General features: G+C 33.3%; 1 protein-coding gene across 2 annotated transcripts in view; it reads left to right on the top strand.

The window, feature by feature from the left end:
• The window catches only part of grn (GATA binding protein grain), a 147,371-nt gene extending 130,570 nt beyond the window's left edge, over positions 1 to 16,801 (top strand). For both annotated transcript variants that reach the window (XM_076410589.1, XM_076410588.1), the window contains exons 7-8: positions 13,818 to 14,186; positions 15,551 to 16,801. In XM_076410589.1, coding sequence (XP_076266704.1) covers positions 13,818 to 14,186; positions 15,551 to 15,577 — 396 coding nt within the window. In that variant the 3' untranslated portion in view covers positions 15,578 to 16,801. The remainder of the gene's footprint in view (positions 1 to 13,817; positions 14,187 to 15,550) is intronic.
• Positions 16,802 to 20,158: the final 3,357 nt, after the last annotated feature.

Raw genomic sequence — 20,158 nt, 5'->3', positions numbered from 1 at the left:
TAAGAACAATTTAGAGATGTTTATAAATAGAAACGAGAGTCTAATTTAGGTTTCGTACGAAATAAGGCTAAATTGACCAATTTTCCCTGTTGAAATCGGCCGCGTAGCGTCCAGATTGCCCGACGACACCTCTGCATCGAATTCCCCGTCGATGAAATTGTCTCCGACCACCGGAATTGGTGGAATTAGTGCCGTCGGACCGCGGCACGGACTCATCGTCATTCAGCTGATTAAGCGCTTGCGGTCAACTATGCAATTCCTCATATGCGAATGGTTGTTTTGTTGTTTACCGACGGTCAGCCACGAGCACGTAGCTGCTCAGTCTGATGGTACATCATCAGACATTTGACGTCAGTTTCGCGAAGGCGTATTTGCATTGTTCTATAACAAGATTGTTTTTGTTCAACGTCATAGGTACAATGGTACGGTACGTACATATATTTACGCCATAAACTGCTCGTACCTGAGTGGAAAACAATTATACAATCTCATAGTTCACTGTCATCAATCACAACTCTCCAGTCAATAGCCTGATTATGTACATAATCCATATTTTATACCAACAATTAAATTACTTTAAATATACAAACATTTGGCGCAGTCCCGAAATATAAAAAACAACCCCGCCCCGCGAATTATCAATACGCGCACGAGAAAACAAACTATTATTTATATTTAATGGAGAAATCGTTTTCCATTACTGCGTTGAAGCGCACGAAGCAAACACCAATTGATTCCTTCTCACCATGATTGTATATCATCCATATTTTATATCAACGACAGTGAATCGAGTCATTATGTAAAACACAAGGAATCTTCATGTCTGCGCGTACCGAGAAATCATAACATGACACAAATACTTCTATTGTATAAAGAAAAGAAGACCGCATTAAGCGTATCTAATAAAAGGCACTTGTTTGAGGCAACTTATGAGAATTTATGGTGAAATACATTATGGTCATCACTATCATTTAGAGCATCTATGTCTTATCACCAAAACAATTAAATTACTTAAAAAAACAAACATTTCCAAAGGCAACCCTCTTACCACGAAACATCAATATACGCCCCAGAAAACAAGCTATTATTTATTTTTAATGGAGAAAAAATCCGTTTTCCATTATTGAATTGAAGTCCTCGAAACAAGCACTAACTCATTGTACATGATCCATATTGTACATCAACAAGCTTCATGAATGAACATACCGAGAAATCATCATGTGACATAAAGAGACAAAAAGTAAAAGTGCTTGTTTGACCTCTGCCATTTAGCTGGCGCCATAGCTCTTCGTACATACACACAACCCGAGCTATAAGATGGTAATCTTAATTTTTAAAAAATTATCCATATGTTTTCACCGGGTTTAGGTCATTACAAAAGTCAAGACGGGTTTGTTGACATTCTAATTGTGCTCGAAATGTTTCCGTTTTGTTAGGCATTATCATCAGAAAATGCCAGGTTATTGTTAATGATTTTAAGGTTGCGTATCCCTGGTGAGACTTATTCAATGAAGCTTTGATTGAAAGGTTACAATCCTTAACAAAAACAGTTATTGTGCTTTTTAGCAGTGAATTTAATAGTACATGTTTTCACTTGTGAAATGATGCTGAAGTAAAGTTAAACCGAACCATTTTGGAAACCAAAGAATACGGATGATGAAACGTATAATAATAATATGAAAAAATTATCATAGCAATAGCTTTCAAAAGATAGAAAAACCATCATTAACGCCAAGAGAGGTGATGGTGGTATTGGAAAGAAATTGCTGATCATAAACTTGTTTCAACCACCTCATTAGACCGAAAACGATATTCTTGAAGTTGAATCGAGCTAATAACTCTTTGGTTCTCAGTTTATTTCAATGATTCACATCAATTTCAATAATGTAACCATAATTAAGATAATTAACGTGGGTTAGATTCATATCAGTTGAGTTCAGAAATTGAACGTGTAATTGTATCTCAAACGTTTCATTTTTTTTAATATCTCCGTCAATTTGATAGTGATAAATTAATTTAAATCATTAATATGTATTTGATTGATGGAGATAACCGAAAGTATATTCTCGAATAATTGCTATTATAATTTAATTTATTTTATTGGACTGTTTTTTTTTGTGGGTGGATTATTATTTAGTGTTGTGAATCAGTAGAAGCTATAGTCGTTGTAAAACAACAGTGAACTCACGTCATCAAAATGTATGATGTCACAAAGTTGCATGGTTGCCGCATCAGCTTGACTTTTAGTTCAATTATTACAAATTATTATGACTAACAAAATCTTTATTTTTAATTTTATTTTTCTTTTACGTAGAGGCATTCATCATTCATTTCATATCATTTAATTTCGAAAACAACCAACATTAAGGTGATCTTGATTCGTCACTCGCTTCATATGTGGACGGTTTTTCTTTGATGAATCTAAAATTATATTGCTCTTCATTTCTTGAGAGATTTTACTAATATTGCTCAAGATTCAGTACAGCAGCAAGGCGCTAAAAATAATTTCAATAAAAACCTAACGCATTTACTGACAACAGAGGGCACCCATTATCTTGTTCCTGTTCAAAATCACTGATTAGAGATGCAATTTGTTTCTGACTCTGACTATCTATTGGCCTTGATATTTTCATACAGAGTAATCATAAAGATTAAGCAGCGATATGAAACTTATCTAAACGAGCAAAGAGCAAAAAGAAGGTTTGTTGGATTATAACCTGTAATTATCATCACTAACGTTTTGAAGAATTTTGCAGACATTTGACAACCGTTTGCATCCTCGGGTTACATACTCGGACGTATAGTATATCTTTTTCTTTAATAATAAAACAAATATATAAACTGACAAAGACTTTATGCTTGGGTACTAGTACTTGGTAGTACTAGATGTACTCTATATTTAATCATTCCTATACAGATTGTCAGAGGTTTTCTATATTTCACGATCATAATGATATTTTTCCTTAAAATTAATTCACATTCATAATTTGTTTTCGTACATTTTTAAAAGACTTTATAAAAATAATTTCATGACTTTTAATCGAAATTTGGTTACATATCGACACTGTTCTGGTTGATGATTCATTAGAATGCGTATTATCTGAATGTCCGATGTTATTAACCGACCTAATGATGATACCAAACCAAACCAAACTAAATCAAACTACAAAAGGCAACGCACTTGACCTGCTCACGATGTAGTTTACTGTAATTTTAGGTAGATTATATGCTTTATCACTTGGTAGTAGTTGGTTTACTTGCTATTTAAGCATTCCCATACAGGTTTCTATAGAGGTTTTGCTATATTATTATGATCATTGCGATGTTACGATGTCCCCTGATGGCGTAATCTGACTGCAGAGTGCCCCTACTTCCCTTTAAAATTAAATCAAATTCATTATTTGTTGTCGCCAATTTTTCAAAGACTTTATAATGATAATTCATGACGTTTAAACCAAAATTTGGTCCAAAATCGACGCTATTCCGGTTGATAATTCGTTAAAGCTCATATTACCTGAACGTTCGATGTGATTGACCGACCTGACGATGATATATCACCGCGCGCCACGCCCGACTTAACGAAATCGTAATTTTATTCAACAATTTCACCAACAAATGACGTTCCTTTTGGTTAGAAATGGCATTTCGCCCGTTCATAAAGGCCCGTACAAATTGAATCGTCGAGATCGTCGAGATTGCCGCCGATAGTATCTTTTAATTTTTTTCTCCGTCCCCTTCCTCCCGCCCCGTCTCCCGGCCTCAACGAGATCCGTCTTCGTCCGCAACGCGTATTCCGATGCAAGTCACAGCCATAATCCCGACCGATATGCCCTCGGCTCCCATTACCGCCCGGATTTTTATTTCGCCTCGATCCGTAGTTAATGTATCGTGCAAACTGTCCGCGACATTCCGCGCGAACCGACAAAAACGCCCGGTCCGTAAATCATGTGGAATTGCACGAGTTTTTCCGATCACGTATTCGGCGTTCCTCGCATGCGGGCCGGGGAAGGTTCGCGTGCCTGCACGACGGACAATACGCACCTATTGAATTAGTTAATTATTTGGCCTCTTGGGTGCTCGATTCTCATCGCTCTCATCTCGATTATCGCTGTTTTAAGAGGAGGTTTATGGATCTTTAGAATGTCAGCTTCCTTGTTTCGCTTTTGTCGTCATTGTTCGTCAATATTTCCTCTTCTTGATTGCGTTTGTTATTGTAGTTTTTCTTTCTTATTGGTTAAAAAGTTGTGTTATTCCTTCTGCTTATCTTCTTTTTGTTCTTTCCTATATATCCTATATATCTCGATGTCCTTTTATTTCTCTGTTTCTCTAGGGTTTGTCAAAATTTCACCATTTCCAATAAATGATCAATATCTTTCTTATCTACAATTTCTCGCCTTTCTTATCATTTTGCCTCAGTTAACGATTATTTTTCAGGCCTCTCTCACTTGGCTTATTATTAGAAGATGTTAATTAATCCTTCTCTGATTTCCTGTTAAATTCTTCTTATTTTCTACTACTTTACTCATTTTATTTTTTTGTACTTTGATTTGCTTTTTCCTTGTTCTTGTGGTTATTTGGCATTTTTGATTAATTTTTCTTAGATATATTCGTCACAATTATTGTTATATTTTGTTTATAATATTTTTTATTTTTTGGAATAGTCTTGTTATCGGTGTCTTCTTGGGCTTAAAATTTTCTATTGTGTTCTGTTGATTTAAGGTTCTTTTTTCAGTGGAAAGGTAGATTAGGTCGGACAGGTATTTTTATTAAGAGAATTTATTAATCTTTAGCTACTAATTTTTCATATCAACAGTATTTGAATGTCATGTCAATAAAATCGCTTTGTTTTATTTCTTTTATGCAATGGTCACTTTGCTTTCAACAAATAACAGAAGGCTTTGGCTCTTCGAGGGCACTTGCATGCCATTTTTAGCTATATGTTAGTTATTTTCAAAGTTTTCTTGTACATACGTCATCAAGATGTATAATGTATTGCCTGACGCAATTTTTAAATTCGTTCTAGAATCAGACAATATGTTCCCTCTCATTTTATTTTAGTTAAAAAGAGACACAATGCTGTCTGATTAGTTCGAACGTGTAAACGAATGAGCCTGTCGAAGTCGTCCGGTTGTCAGACGTATGCGAAATTCTTGAAAGCAATACTGATAACAGGTTAAAACTCAAACCTATAAACTATTGTGATTGTATAATTAACTGTAGTTTTTAGATATACTATAATGTTAAAATAAATAATATTTGATAAAATTTTTGTTCAATTATTTTATTTAGATTAGAATTTTGTTGTATGTCAAGGCCAAACTAAACTAAAACTCAGGGTTAATGCGGCAACATTGTGACGTTTTGATGTCACAAATTGAAATCACGTATATATAAAATAACTTTGAAGAAACTGTATATATCTACCATTTATATAAGTTCATACTACTCGTATCAGCTGTTCTAGATTTACTTCGTTTCTATCATGATATTGGAGTTAAACACGTTGGAATTTACAGTATGCCAGACAGTCTCGGAGGCACACAGAAGAATTAGCAAGATAGCCGTTCGAAAAAGGCGGACTTTTGTCTTGATTGTGATATTTCTTCTGTTCCAGACTCATCAACATAGAGAACCAAAAGCTACTGTCGATATATGTAGTCGATTCGGGTTATTATTTAGGCAGCAGATGCCACTTTTTTTCTACTGTATTAATGATCCCAAATACTTGGATTCATCCACTTGCCTATCATTGGATATTCTTCTCATAATGAAATATTGAAAACTAGTTAACACGCAACAAAAATAATTAAGCTAATAAGATTCTATGTACAATATAATATTTTTTTACGTATTCTGGAAACATTAAATAACTTATCAATTGATAAATGATCACAGCTTCACCATAAATGATTATATAATGTTGAAACTTGTCTTGGACGATCTTGGTGGCAGAAAACGTGTGATTTCTTACTTAATTATAACGGCATCCTCTCATGTAACGATATGGCCGCCATAAAACCTTAAATTTCCGGATTTGTAGACGTCGCTTATCGGAAATCTCCCGGTAATCTTTTCATTTCTTTCGGCGTGAGCGACGGGGGCGCTCCGGATCCCGTCCAAATCCCCGGACTCCCATAAAATCTCGCCAGCCGAGCGAAACGACGTAAGCGTAATTATTCCGGTCAAACGGTCCCTTGTTCGGCAAATGATAAGTGAAATGGCAGATTGCTTTTCGATCTAGCTGGATGCTGGGTCACCGTTTTCGTAAATAGATGAATAAATCTCTTCAGATTCCGGCCGGATGAACTTGCACTTCCCCCCACGCGTTTCTGGATAAATATTGTTTTACGTTTTCAACGGCGCGAAGGAATCAATTGGTGCTTGTTTCGCGCAGTGACGGTGGTTGCCTTTTATATTTCGAGACTGTGCCAAATGAATACGTGTTCGAGCAAAGTTTGTTTCTTTTTAAGTAATTTAATTATTTTGATGATAAGGCAGTCAGATGTTCTTCTAATATTCTAAATAATACTTCACGACCATAATGTATTTCACCATAAATTCTCATAAGTTACCTCAAACAAGTGACTCCTATTAGATGGGCTTAATGCAGTCTTAAGTGGGTATTCTAGTCTATACATTTGAGCAAAAAAGTTTATTCTATCGTAATAAATCCAAACGCTAGCATATTTTGGATTTGTACTATTTTTAAACAATTTAAAAATTTTAAAATATCATTGTTAACTTTTTTTGTTTTAATACAAAATAAGAAAGCATAAATAAGTCTCTTGCCAAAATTCTTCAGAACTTGAGATATCATGTTAATTATATTAACAGTTATTATTAGTTATTAATAAACGTCTGGAAATATGTATTTTCGAGAAAATCTTTTTTAAAGTTTCGTTTTTTAAGTATCGCGTCACTAAAACAGTTGTATGTCCGAACATAATTTAAATTTTAAAAAACATCCTTAAGAGCATATTCTTAAAAAGTTAAATTTTGAAAATAATGTATATATCACTTTGTTACTACTTTTTGGTACGGTTTCAATCTAGTAGACTAGTCCGTTTCTTTGATTTAGTAAGCATTTTTAATGTTTTATGGAGAAATATTGACTAAAATTCAATGATCCATTTGATTTCAAGGTCAACGTGCAGTTCCTTGTGGGTTACGTAGCAATAAGCATTGATAATTAATCAAAGAACTTTGTTATGGCAAAATAGGGTTATTCGTCGGTTTAATGACTTGTTGATTTCGTTATTAGCTGATAAAACAATCTCTCTGGTGTCAGATCAACTGGGTTCAATGACAATTACAAATTCTTTTAGAGATTCTTTTTTTTATTACTCTTGGTGGTTCCACAATGTGCCCAATGGACAATAAGTATTTCTTACGTTTATATTATATTATATTATATTACATATATATATATATATATATATATATATATATATATACATGACATGTAGAAACTCACTTCATTAAGTGATCTCCTGTATAAAATACTATTTTTATGAATTATTCTTAGTCTAAAGTCTATATATATCTAATAATCAGATCAGATGTTGTTAAACGTTTTAGTCTACGCATTATCACGTCGCACATTTAGCTGATTAGCGAATACATTTGGACACACTGACACTCTTTCGAAGTACTTCACACAGACACGTTGAACTAGACTCGACATTGGTTCTAGGGGAACATCACGTTGTATGAAAGATAATAAAATATAAATTTTGGGGATATCACAATTAAATATGTTTTGAATAATGATTCAGTACTTGCAGATTTTTATTGATTTCAATAGAAAATATTTCGAAAACGATTCTAACCAATAACTGATGTGGATTAACCATTTTTGTTCCAATCCCGAAATATAAAAAACAACCCCCCCATTACAAAAAAACACACCGACGAAAATATGTCTTTATAATCAGTCCTATTTCTAGGCTATAAATGTTCTCCGAACAATTCTGAGGCCAAAACAGGGACGGCATCGAGTAATGACGCGTTCGTTCGGGAAGGAGAAACCAGCGTCCAGCCATGGCCCGGGGCTCCTCGGTCCTCGGTCGCGCTCCGTAATACCACTCCTACTCCACCGTCTTCGTTACCGAGCAATAATAACAATTTGTTTCGACTGACTGTAATAAGGTTCAGATCTAGATCTTGGCGATAGCTCTGTGTCGTTTTTCTTTACTACTGGAAACAGGACCGTTTTTTTATGGCCTCCGCTGAGCATTCCTGTTTAATAGCCAACATATTTAATTATAAAAGCATACTCCATACGCGTTTTTCCCTCCTCTCGGCTACGTAAATATCAGATTTACCTCAGAGACCATTACTGTTACCGATTTAAGCATTTTGCATAAACTGCATTTTAATTCAATTTGCATTAACGGCTTTGCTAATCGTTGGATATTGAATTTTATACCATAATTTTTTATACAATATGGACTATTATAAGAATAGGAAGTATATAATATGTAAGTTGGGATGAAATATATGAAATGTTATTTTATCTACTTTATCTGTACTATATTGAAATTCGACCATACTCTATTAAGTTAACCAGTCAACATTAGAACAAAATAAGGTCATAAGTAAGATTATTTGTTACTTTCGTCATATTTATGTTTATAACATAATCATAAATATGGAACATTTAATGAAGTAATACATGTTTGTAAATTAGAACTATATTTAACAAAATTAAACAGTTTATTATTTAATGATTTTCAATATTAAAGTAATGTATTTCCAATTATTAAATGAATTATTGTTGTCTACTTATTTATTCTACTATTCAATCTTTAAAACAGTAGCTGTCATATTTTTCCTATCAGTAAATGTATCTATTTCAATTGAAGATAGCTGAACTTTAATTCCTTTTCTATGATTACAAGTAACACTTATATTATATAAGTTCTTTTGGTTTGCTTCAATCTTCTGATTTCTGTCGAGTTGCTGTGATTTAATAATCTTATTTCATATTTTAACACGATATCTTTGATAACTTCGTAAATCCATTTAATTTCGTTGTCCTTGTGCAGTTCCTTTTGCACATAAGCATTGGTAATTAATCAAAGAACTTTGTTTTGGAAACGTTGGATTACTAGTCAGTTTGATCTTTCACTACAATCCCATATTTGCACTCTATAAGCCCAAATAGGCTTTATAATTGACTGATAAACCAATCTTAGGAAATGTTGGGAGTCCCTTCCGACTAACAAGTACAGTTCTTTGACTTTGGATCTGCTCTGTTCTGCTTTATTTCTAACGTGATGTTTCCAATTCAACCTGCTATCAGAAGCAATACCATTGGCTACAAATCAAACCCATAGAATTTTCCTCAAGTGATATAAATATCTGTCTTTTCGCCTTAACAAGATATAACATAGAAAGTTTAATTATGAATATTTATAAACAAAAACTAAGTCATCTTAGGAGCTACGGTAAAAATTATTGGTAAAAACAGCGAAGAATTCTGTGATCAGGCTTCAGATAAAATTACTAGGGCTTCAGCTAGTATAAGGATTGCAGTATTTATATCTGAAACTTTGAGTGTTCTAAGTTTATTAATTACATATTAGTTAATGATATGATAATAATAAAAATTTATACTTAGAACTAATTTATATTTACATCTATCTAATAAACATATTTTCGTAATGTGTAGGTTTTATATTTTGTAATAATACTAGAAGATGTATCATTAAGAAAAAATATTAATACCGATTTATAAACAAAATAATTACGGTGAAATACCAACAAGGAAAGTAACAGTTTCTTAAATCTTATACCAGATATCACTCCAGTTTACAAAGAATATATATATCGGACGCGAATCGTCATCCATTGTTACAAGCAATTCTTCGATAGATTACGATCATCTCGCACAATTTGGTCCTTCTCGTAAGCTTTTAAAATCGCCGCCCGATAGTCTAGAACCATTCGGATTTCGACTGATCCTTTTGTGCAACATCCACCTTTCACTGTGTAATAACACGTTTCGTTTTTATCTCCGTACATCTACCGAAAGGACCATGCAATTACTAGCATAAAATCATGCATGAGAAGGTTCACTTAAAACGGGGAAGTACCCTGGTGACAATACGAATAGTGAAACGACAGCTTTATTGGAGCAAACAATGCAGTTCCGACGTATTCTCTACGTGAAAAAGGAGGAAAAAGATACTTTTCGTGACGGGTGCCGACAGCAAAAGTATATAAACTTACCGTTTTGCTTTTTTAAGCGTTCTCTTCAAATAAACATTGCCGTACAATGGGACTCGCCCCGTATTTGACAATGGTGATGGTATACCGGCTATTTATCAAAGGAAGTTGGTAATTGATACTGTTGCGATCGAATGAAACTGATTCAGGTGATTTATCCTGTTTCTTTTCTTCGTGTATTCATTTCTATATATCTGAGAATGTGAATAATTAATAAGGGTTATGACTGACTTCACAGTTTCTGAATCTTTTAATGAAATTTGGTTCCAAAACTGACAATGTCATAGAGTAATCGGCAATTATGCTAGGTAGATAAATGTATGTTGATCAGCGGTATTAATTGGTGAAAATACGAAGTATAAATATGAACAACTGTTAAATTCGATGGTTTTTGAATCTAAATATATATCTAGGAAGACCCATCGACCTTATATTAGTCCCTGCAGTGACAATATATATGTATTAATACTGCTGTTTTTCCATTAAATGCTCACTACATTACACTACACAAGATCAAATGGATTCATTAGTTTGAGTCTGTGTCCTCTTCTGGTGTAACTAAGTGTTGTAACACTTCGATTGATATGTGAAATGAGTCTTCATTTCTCCATGCGATTTTGATTATACTCACTGTATTTATCTTATTTTTGGCAACCCAGAAGAGACCTATTCTTTATTGACGTTTTCAAGTTTCTACGTCTCTCAATATTTATTCAAGCCTTTTCAATGTCAAAACTGATCTTTGGAGCGTAATAGAATCCAGCAGTTATATCCATCCCTTTCATTCACAAAATTAGGAGAATGAATACCTTCATCTCCGTCGAACTTATAGCACGGTTAAAAGAAACAAACATTCGTAAACACACCTTGTGATGAAATAGAAATAAATCAACTATATTATGTCATTGTGACTTTCTAGATATTAGAATATGATGAAACATATTGGGATCATTTAAAATGAACTAATCTCTACGGCCCAGAAGTCCTAGCAATTATCTCCGTCCTTTCCTCTCTCAGTGAAGGAACTTATACATCTCCCTTTATTATCCCAATTGAAATAAAAAACAGTCCGAAGTTACATTTGATTTAAATAGTAATTATTATTTTCAGTTGACTACTTTTTTGGCTGTCGGCTAGTTCCCAACGCTAATTAATATATTTTACACCAATTTTTCTCAATAAAATCCTTTTAAAACTGAACAAAAACAATACGAACAAAAATAATAAATGAAGAATTTTGATATTTGATATTATATGGTTCATTTTTATTACAATAACATTGATGGGTTTTATAAACAATATAATTAATATTGTTGATACTGCTATATTCCTTGATTCAAGTGAAGCACCGTGTAATTATTAATGAATCTGCCGAAGGATATCCTCACAGACAACAGTTTTACGACATTTTAACCAATCGGTTTCGTCGCAATCACTCAGTCAATGACCAACATTGCATTATTGCATTTGACGAAACCATAACGACATATTATTATGAAGTAGCTATATCGGCTATAAAGATACAGGTCGTATGTTTGCCGTAGACATAAAAAATCTACGTGACGTTAATGCGCAAGTGGCTGCTCGATGGAGGATCAAAAGGAAAGAGGCTCATCAGTCACGTACCACACATATTCTTTTTCTGGAATTGGGTTATCGGCCAACTCGATCTTATGCAGTTTTTTTCGTTGGGATATCACTGAAATATCATCTGGCTTACATAAGCTCGACGCGGAGATCTAATCTGGAAGGAACAAGAACGATTTCACCATTTTTCTAGAAAAAAAAATATGTTGAAATTTTTCATCTCAAGTTTAATCCAAGAGAACAATTATAAACTGATAGTTTGAAATGATTATTTTGATGTCTGATGGAAAGTTTGGTTAAATCTAAGGATACGATAGTACAAAGTTTTCATTTCTTTTTTTGCAACTTCCAGAAACTGTTTTGTTCAATTCATATATCTGAACTCATTTTCAATTTTTGTTTAAATCCATTTTAAAATAGTTTTCTAGTCATTCTCCCGCATGTATGGCAAGTCACTAAAAATGTATGTTTTGTCGCAATGGAGGACCCAGTTAGCAATTATGTATCCAATATAAAGCTTTCGTTTTTTCTTTTACAACTTCCAGACAATGCTTTATTCAATTCATATATGTCAGTTTATTGTGTGATTAGTGATTAGTTTTTAATATAATTAGTGATTAATTTTTGAGAGAATTTTTTAAAATCAGTCTCTCTGCTTTTTACCATGTCACTAAAGATGTGTGTTTTATCGTAATAGAAAACTTAGTTAACAGTTTTATATCCAAGAAATGTAATTTATTTTCATTAGTGAACATCATCTTTTTACATTTAGTTCTTGTTTCTTTCGTTTTGATAATCGTTTTGATACCACTGTATTTCTCCTTCGTTTATTTTGCTACTATATTCTCCTTAATGTAATTGCTATAATTGCAAATCGGTTAGTATTAAATATCTCTTCATTATTTCGAACATAATGCTCATGTATACTGTACAATTACACACATATCTATGCACATAAATCCTCAAACTCTACAAAATGAGTTTCTACAATTATCCTATATAACTACGTACTCATATTTAGTTGTTTTCGATCTTACTACTCTATTTTGGTAATTGTCAGCATTGAACCAAAAGCCCTCAACAAAAAGTTTCTAACTTTTACCTTTTTCCATCAACTGTTGTGTTTATATTCTTTATTAGTGTTTTGACAAGAGTCCCATATTTAAATATCCATGTCTCGTCTAGATACATACGTTGAAATAATAAATCTTCTTTAATGTTATCATATGCTTTTAAAAACAATTATTAACAAACATTATTTTAAAAACAATTTCTTAACCTTCCATTAAAGCTCTTCGGGGGTTATCTCTACATCATTTATATATCAGGTTGAGTTTAAAACAAATGTTACGTATTTACAGACTGAATTTGGCAGTATATTCGACTGTATCTATGACGTCCTTTGGCTGTTTTATTGGACGAACTATAGTATGTTATATAGACTGTTGCTATGAAATTAACGATTAAGCGATTAAACACTACATGAAATTACTTTTTCCCCAATCGTATATAACAAATGTTATATATTTACAACAGAACAAACATTTACAATTTATTTACAAAAAGAACAATGATGACAACATACACATTTTATTTCGAACATCACTCTGTATACAACCGTCGAAAAAAAAAACGCAACGCGGTGCTGGGTATATATACAACGTGGAGGTAGCTAGTGACTCTACGGCTTTCTACACATCCGCGGCATTTAAATCAATGGATATATTATCCCCAAGCGTCTGAGTCGTTCTCTCACTCGAATATACATGTGGTGTTCGAGGACGAGGCACAATAAGTATGGTACTTGTCGAAACTCACTCGAATCTAAACATATACCGCGAACCTCGCCGAAGACGTGACCGTTCGCGCCGACTTTACAGCCGGAATCGCGAGAATGTCTACCATTAACTTTATTATCCGGCGCTCTTGTTGATTTTATTCGACCAACCGACAATTACCCGCACATTATGTCTCATCGTCGTCTCGTCTCCTTGTTACAGGTCAACAGGCCCCTAACCATGAAGAAGGAGGGCATCCAAACCAGGAATCGCAAGCTGTCGTCGAAGAGCAAGAAGAAAAAGTCGGGAGCGGCCTGTCTGTCGCTCGGCGGCATGATGGGAGACATGATGAAGCCGCTGGACTCGACCAAGGGTGGGTTCGGACAGTTCAACTCGATGGGTGGCGGTCATCCTCACTTAAACGCCGCCCTCCATCCTCATCACGCCATGAGCCACTGGTACCAGAACAGTACGCATCCACATGGATTCGTTAGTGGACCTCCTCCGCCCGCGCCTCCACCAGCAGCATCGTATCATCACCATATGAGTTCGTTGAGCGCTGCGGGTCTAGGTCTTACGTCGAATGGAATGGTAAATATCTCCTGTTTGTATATCTTGACCAATCACTGACCATCATGATAAATCTGATAAAACATAGACTGTGAACGTTTTGTCTGTGTTTATTACCATATATTCCTGATAACAATTCAATCTCGCAATCCTCCTATAGTGGTAAAGAAATATGAGTATCTGGAAACAGTGATTGTTTAATATGGAATTTATCCGCTAATAATTATCCAAGAAAAAATCGCTTTACATTCAACAGGATGGCGATAGGAAAAAACAACATGCAGTATAGAACCCTCAAAACTAATTCACATCGCTATATTTAGTAGTATTCTGATTATGAACTTTTTATTATTGATTACTATTACTAGGTGTTTGTATGTATTTTGATCAGCGACATTTATTGGTGAAAAAGTATCTCTTATCATATAAAGAATTTTTCGGCCTTAACATTTTTCTAGCTGAAATTACAGTTTATTTTTAGGATTATTGAGTTATTTATGAATAAAAATGTCAATCAGGAAACGTTCAAAATTGTATTTTTGGAATTCATCAATTTTGCTAATCATATCCCAATTATCGGTTTTGGTTTCAACGAATTAATGGTGGCAGCTTTGATGTAATTGATAAAGAACCTCCAGAGGGACCACAGCAGTGCGAAGATAATGAGTTATAGGATTTATTGGTGTAGAACCCAGCTCAATATCTCAAAGAACAATCAAGTGTTTCTAGACGTTTATGTATGATGAAATAGGACCAAAAAGATGAAAAATGGCTACCACAATAGTTAACTGAAAATATCATTTAAAAATCGTGGTTTCATTGCTTGCCAGACGAAAAAGAAGAATATTAGGTGGCATATTAGGATCATCGGTGAAAAATGGGTTTACTAGTGCACAAGAACCATTCACACCAACACATTGACATAAGGTCCTGCTGTGCATATGGTGGAATAGTGTATTAACAGCTGCTAAAATCATTAACAATTGACGTCACTTGAATAAGTTGTATGACGTTTTGTGATTGTATTGTTAAGAAAAGGCTAGTAATAGCGGGTAAGAGATGTAACTCCCAGAGTACTGACCAGACATAGCACCTACTGATTACCACTTGTTCAAATCGATACAGCATGTCTTGGAAGGTATACGGTTTCGAAATACTGAAGAAGTAAGAAATTGAATCCGTGTTGCTAGAATGATGGAAAAAAGTTATAGAAAATAGTGGAAAATATTTTGATTAATATATATTTTCTCAATAAACGTTTTTAATTATATTTTTAGGTAAAAAAATTACCAGATTACATACAAGCACCTAATAATATTATAATCACCATCAAAACGAAGCAATTTTGAATGAATATCAAATCTAATTTCTTTGTTCTTTTGCAGGCCGGCTGGAGATCAGAATACACGTGATAAGTGGGTCAAGCATCAGCGAGTCGGCAGACAAGAATGACGGTCCTGTAGATACATAACTTTTAGGTAGTTTATCATTTCACTATTAAGTGTTTCGTTTCTCATGACTCTGTCGATACGTGGACAGTTCGATGTTCTCTCGATCTCCGCAGAATCGTAAGAAATTGTTAAGAAACAAGTGATCGCATTCTGACCACGAACTAGGGGGAACTTTGTACATAGTAAGTGTAAAAATGACGAGATAGAAAATCGCCCTGTATATCCCGCAGACAGTACTGTCCGTCGTGGTCGGATTCATATTGTAATTAAGTACAAAACCAAGATTGTAATGTGTAAATTTACGTTGTACATAGTACTACACCTATAGTTTCTTATATGTAATTTGTATTGGAAGTTAAGGAGACACAGATGATAAAAATGGTATTGTATATATAATGTCTTTACAAGACAATGTGCAATCTTCAAATCGCTACCGATTTATTTATGTCATAGCAAACTGTAAATAGTACGTATGATTCATCATTATTTATATACAGGATGTTCAAAAAATAAACCACATAATTTCAAACGACTGCGAGTTTTATTTGAATAACTGTGATTGTTTTGATCACCCTGTATAGAAGATTAGTTCTGTCATTATCTAATATAAAGCGTCATCGTATATTATGTTTCTTACGTCCCATATGGTAAGTAAAGTGAACGCCAGTCGGTGAATTTATATTTTGTCGGAAGCTATTTCATTTTTCTCGAGTCGAATCGACGAACGATGGGACTCTAGACACGTCTTAGGTAACTTATTTTTCACTCTTATTATTAAATTGTTTTTGAAACAACTGGTTGTATAAATATGATATGTTTATCGCCTATATTAGGTCTCTTATTTGTTACTGTTTACTTAAAATTGACACGGTACATGTTCTTCCTTTCTGTTTCTTTCGCTAGGTATGATTTTATTGTGAATTTGTCGTTTGTTTTCAAACAAATGTACTGTATGTAAAAAGGATCCTTGTCATTTCGATCGGATAATCGAACAAAAACCGTACGGTACGCGCGTACTTACGAGATATTTTTGTTCGATTATGTCGTCTTACTGTAACTGAACAGTATAGAGAATAATTCAAACAAATTTAAACGATGTATTATAAAAAATAATTTAAAAAAAGTAAAATACAAAAAGTTGATGTATGCTCTTCGTGTGATATATTAAAGATATTTAAATCCTTTTGCGTTTGTTTTATTTTTCTTTCTTCGTCCCGTTTTGGTTCCCGACATTTATTAGTTGTAAGCCAGGAAACGTTGTACAATAAATAATAATTATGATTGTCAAATGATATATGTGTTGTATATTAAATATTAAAAATATATGAATTACTGGGTGTTTAATTTTTCCCTAGTTGTAATATGTAAAAACATGAAAATGAAATACACGTTAGAATTTCTTTATTATTGATTTCATAGTAATGATAATGAAGCAAAAGTACATAAGACAGTTGTGTTTCTGATATTAGAGATTATAATGATATTTCCCCTATATTTATATCAATCATGATTGATGATGTATAGTATTGTTATATTTAATCATCTTCCATGTAATACTTGATATGATTGTCAAATAATATACGTGTTATATATTAATAATTAAATCATATGAATTTGACGATGTTTCACTGTTTCAGGGTTTTTCAGTAACTAAAAAAAAGTATGAGTTTCTGATCAAATATAGAATTCTTAATTAATCAAAGAAAAATAAGTTACAGGAGTACGGGAGATACTTGTGATTCGGATTTTAAATATAATTGTGAAAATTTCAATATATTTTTATAAATGATAGGAGAAATATAAAGAAGCTTTTTTGATTGATGATATAATTATAAATTGTGTAATATGTGTAATTGTGTATATTTCTGGAATCCATTTGAATTCTACGTCGTAAAAATTACCCATTTTTTGATACAGATATACAAAGTGCTTGGAAATATAGTAACAGGAAACTATTGAAACAAGTGATAATGGGAGAAAAAAGCCATGTTTATTGGAGTGTATATGGGTGCTAGCATTTACTCAGATCATTTCATCATGTTACAAGATTACCATCTTTATTTTTTAACTTTTTCTATCTTTCTGGAGGCGTGATGATTCAGTATCGGAAAAACGGTGGTGGTTTAGCAGCGAAAGCATTTCGAAATCGTACACCACCCAAATCATATTGCATCATCTTAAATAAGTACTAATCAGAAAGTGTTACGTCTGGTGAAAACGCTAGGTGAAACAAAACCTTATGGAACAAAACCTTATGAAGCAAAACTTTAACCATTCGAACAACAACGGTGTATCATTAATGACTCTATGAACGTAAGGCCCAGCGTTGTCGTGCAAAACGATGACTTATTACTCGCTATTGCTGGTCTTTTGTGCAACAATATCTAATTCATCTTGTTCAAATGCGGTCAGTAGACATCTACAGAAACAGTTTCACATAATCTTAATATATCGTAATACACTAAACCTGGCTGATCCCATCAAATGTACAGCAAGAGGTTATAACCATAAATATTCCTCTTCGGTGTCACTGTAGATGGCTGTTTTGGACTAACCTGGACATTTCGGATATAGGGTTGCCGTAGTAGATTCATATTTCATAACTACTTATTACTGATTGCTTGGCAATTAATGAAATTGCGATGCTGAAACGCTATTTTCAGTCAAATCGAATAGTAGTTATTTTCTCTGTCTCTTGATCTTTCGCATCTCATATAAACATCTGGAAACAATTATTTTATCAAGTGCTAAGTTATCTGAAGGCTTTCGAGAATTCAAACTAGATTTTCATACAATAACATCGGCAATTCATTATTTTATAACGTTCTGGTCCTCTAAGTCGTTCATTGTGATTGACATAAAAACCACTACTGTGAAATTGTTGAAACCAAAGTCGACAGTTTTCCTAAGTATACAACAAAGGAGCGAGTATATAAAATGAATAACTGAATAATACGAAATGGAATTTAACAGGCTAATTAAGTGGTCTGACGATTTTTTTACATTAATACACTGATTGTTTCAAATGAATTATTTTATTGGGATTTAAACATAGAATAAAAATATTTATAATCATATTTATTTTGTTCACAAGTCTACGAACTTGTTCAGTTTTTCTATGCTTATTTTGAAACCCAAATTGGTATTCTGGAATAATTTTTTTTTTATTTTATAATTTAGCTTGTTTATGTACAGTTTATCAAAACCTTTCGAGATTATCGGTAATACACTTACAGGCTGATAGGTGCCTACCTTGTATCTTTTCTCAAGCTTATTTCTAAAAAAGTAAATTACATAAAATGCAATTAAATATTTCATTTATATTTACCAAGTAACAATTTGAAATAGTTCATTCTTTAACATGGTTTCTTCAAAACTCATTTTATATATTTTAAGCCATTCCTTCATTGCAGCCTTTATTGATACACTTGTTGGGATCTTCTCTACCAGTGTACTTGTCTATGGTGTATTATCCATAAAAATAACTTATGGTTCCTGCAAGTTCTTTAAAAGCTGATTTTCAAACCACTGGAAAAGCAAGTTATGGTTCATTTCTCTATGGTAGTCGCCCTTGGGCTTAATGGAAAACACTGATTCACATTTCAATCTTTACTTTTTTCCATCAACTTTGGTTGTCTTTACACTATATTTATTATCATATTGTCATGAGTGACCCAATGTACGATTATGAAATATCCAATCCAATTCCAGTCTGAAGATATTGCATGTAATTCGGTATGTTCATTGCCATATTTTATAGTAAAAACGATCTCTAAGGTAAGATCTGAGTAGGTCATAAGGGAAAAGTTTCTTTAATTTAACCTGCAATTTCATATGCCATACTTCATCAAAAGCCTGTGATATGTGTAGAAATGCAGCTGAACGATATGTCAAGTCTACGCACTTGTTCAGTTGTTTTATGCTTATTTCAAAACCCAACTTGGTATTCTGGAGTAATATTTCTTTATTCTATTAGATTATTTAGCCATTATTTAGCTTCTTTATGTACATTTTCTCAAAAAAAGTCGATTATCGGTATATAAACTTGTAGACCGGTAGGATGATGTCCAAAACTAATAATATTTCTATGCTATTTTTTCCAAATGTATAGAAAGAGATCGTTTTATCCTCACTTTCGAAAACTTTAATATAAAAAGTCATGATTGAAGTGATTTTATAGCAAGCCGGCAAGCAAACAACGATCGTGTTTCCGATAATGAACTTTTATTCTAACACGTTCGACGACCCAATCGGTCCGATTGGAACAAAAAATATCGAATCGAACTTTTGCCCGGCTCCAACAAATTGACGTATGTCTCTCCCGGTGACATATTAGAGATTCTTAAATCATTCCGAGGTTTGTTTCTATTTTATATCCTCGTCCTGAATTCCCGCATTTGTTTTATTGCCGTCGTAAAAAAAGCTTTCGGTATATCGAACCTGGTACTGGTGAAAATCTCCGTCCTGAAGATTCGTAATCTGGTAATTTGGAATAGAAATAAAAAATTTATATAGTGACAGAGGTTATTTATGTTCGACAAT

The sequence above is a fragment of the Rhynchophorus ferrugineus genome, unplaced genomic scaffold (genome assembly GCF_030347505.1).
Source record: "Rhynchophorus ferrugineus isolate W39M unplaced genomic scaffold, kcgeb_rfMv2 rfM7, whole genome shotgun sequence".
Lineage (NCBI taxonomy): Eukaryota > Metazoa > Arthropoda > Insecta > Coleoptera > Curculionidae > Rhynchophorus > Rhynchophorus ferrugineus.
This window is presented reverse-complemented; position numbering and strand designations above follow the sequence as displayed.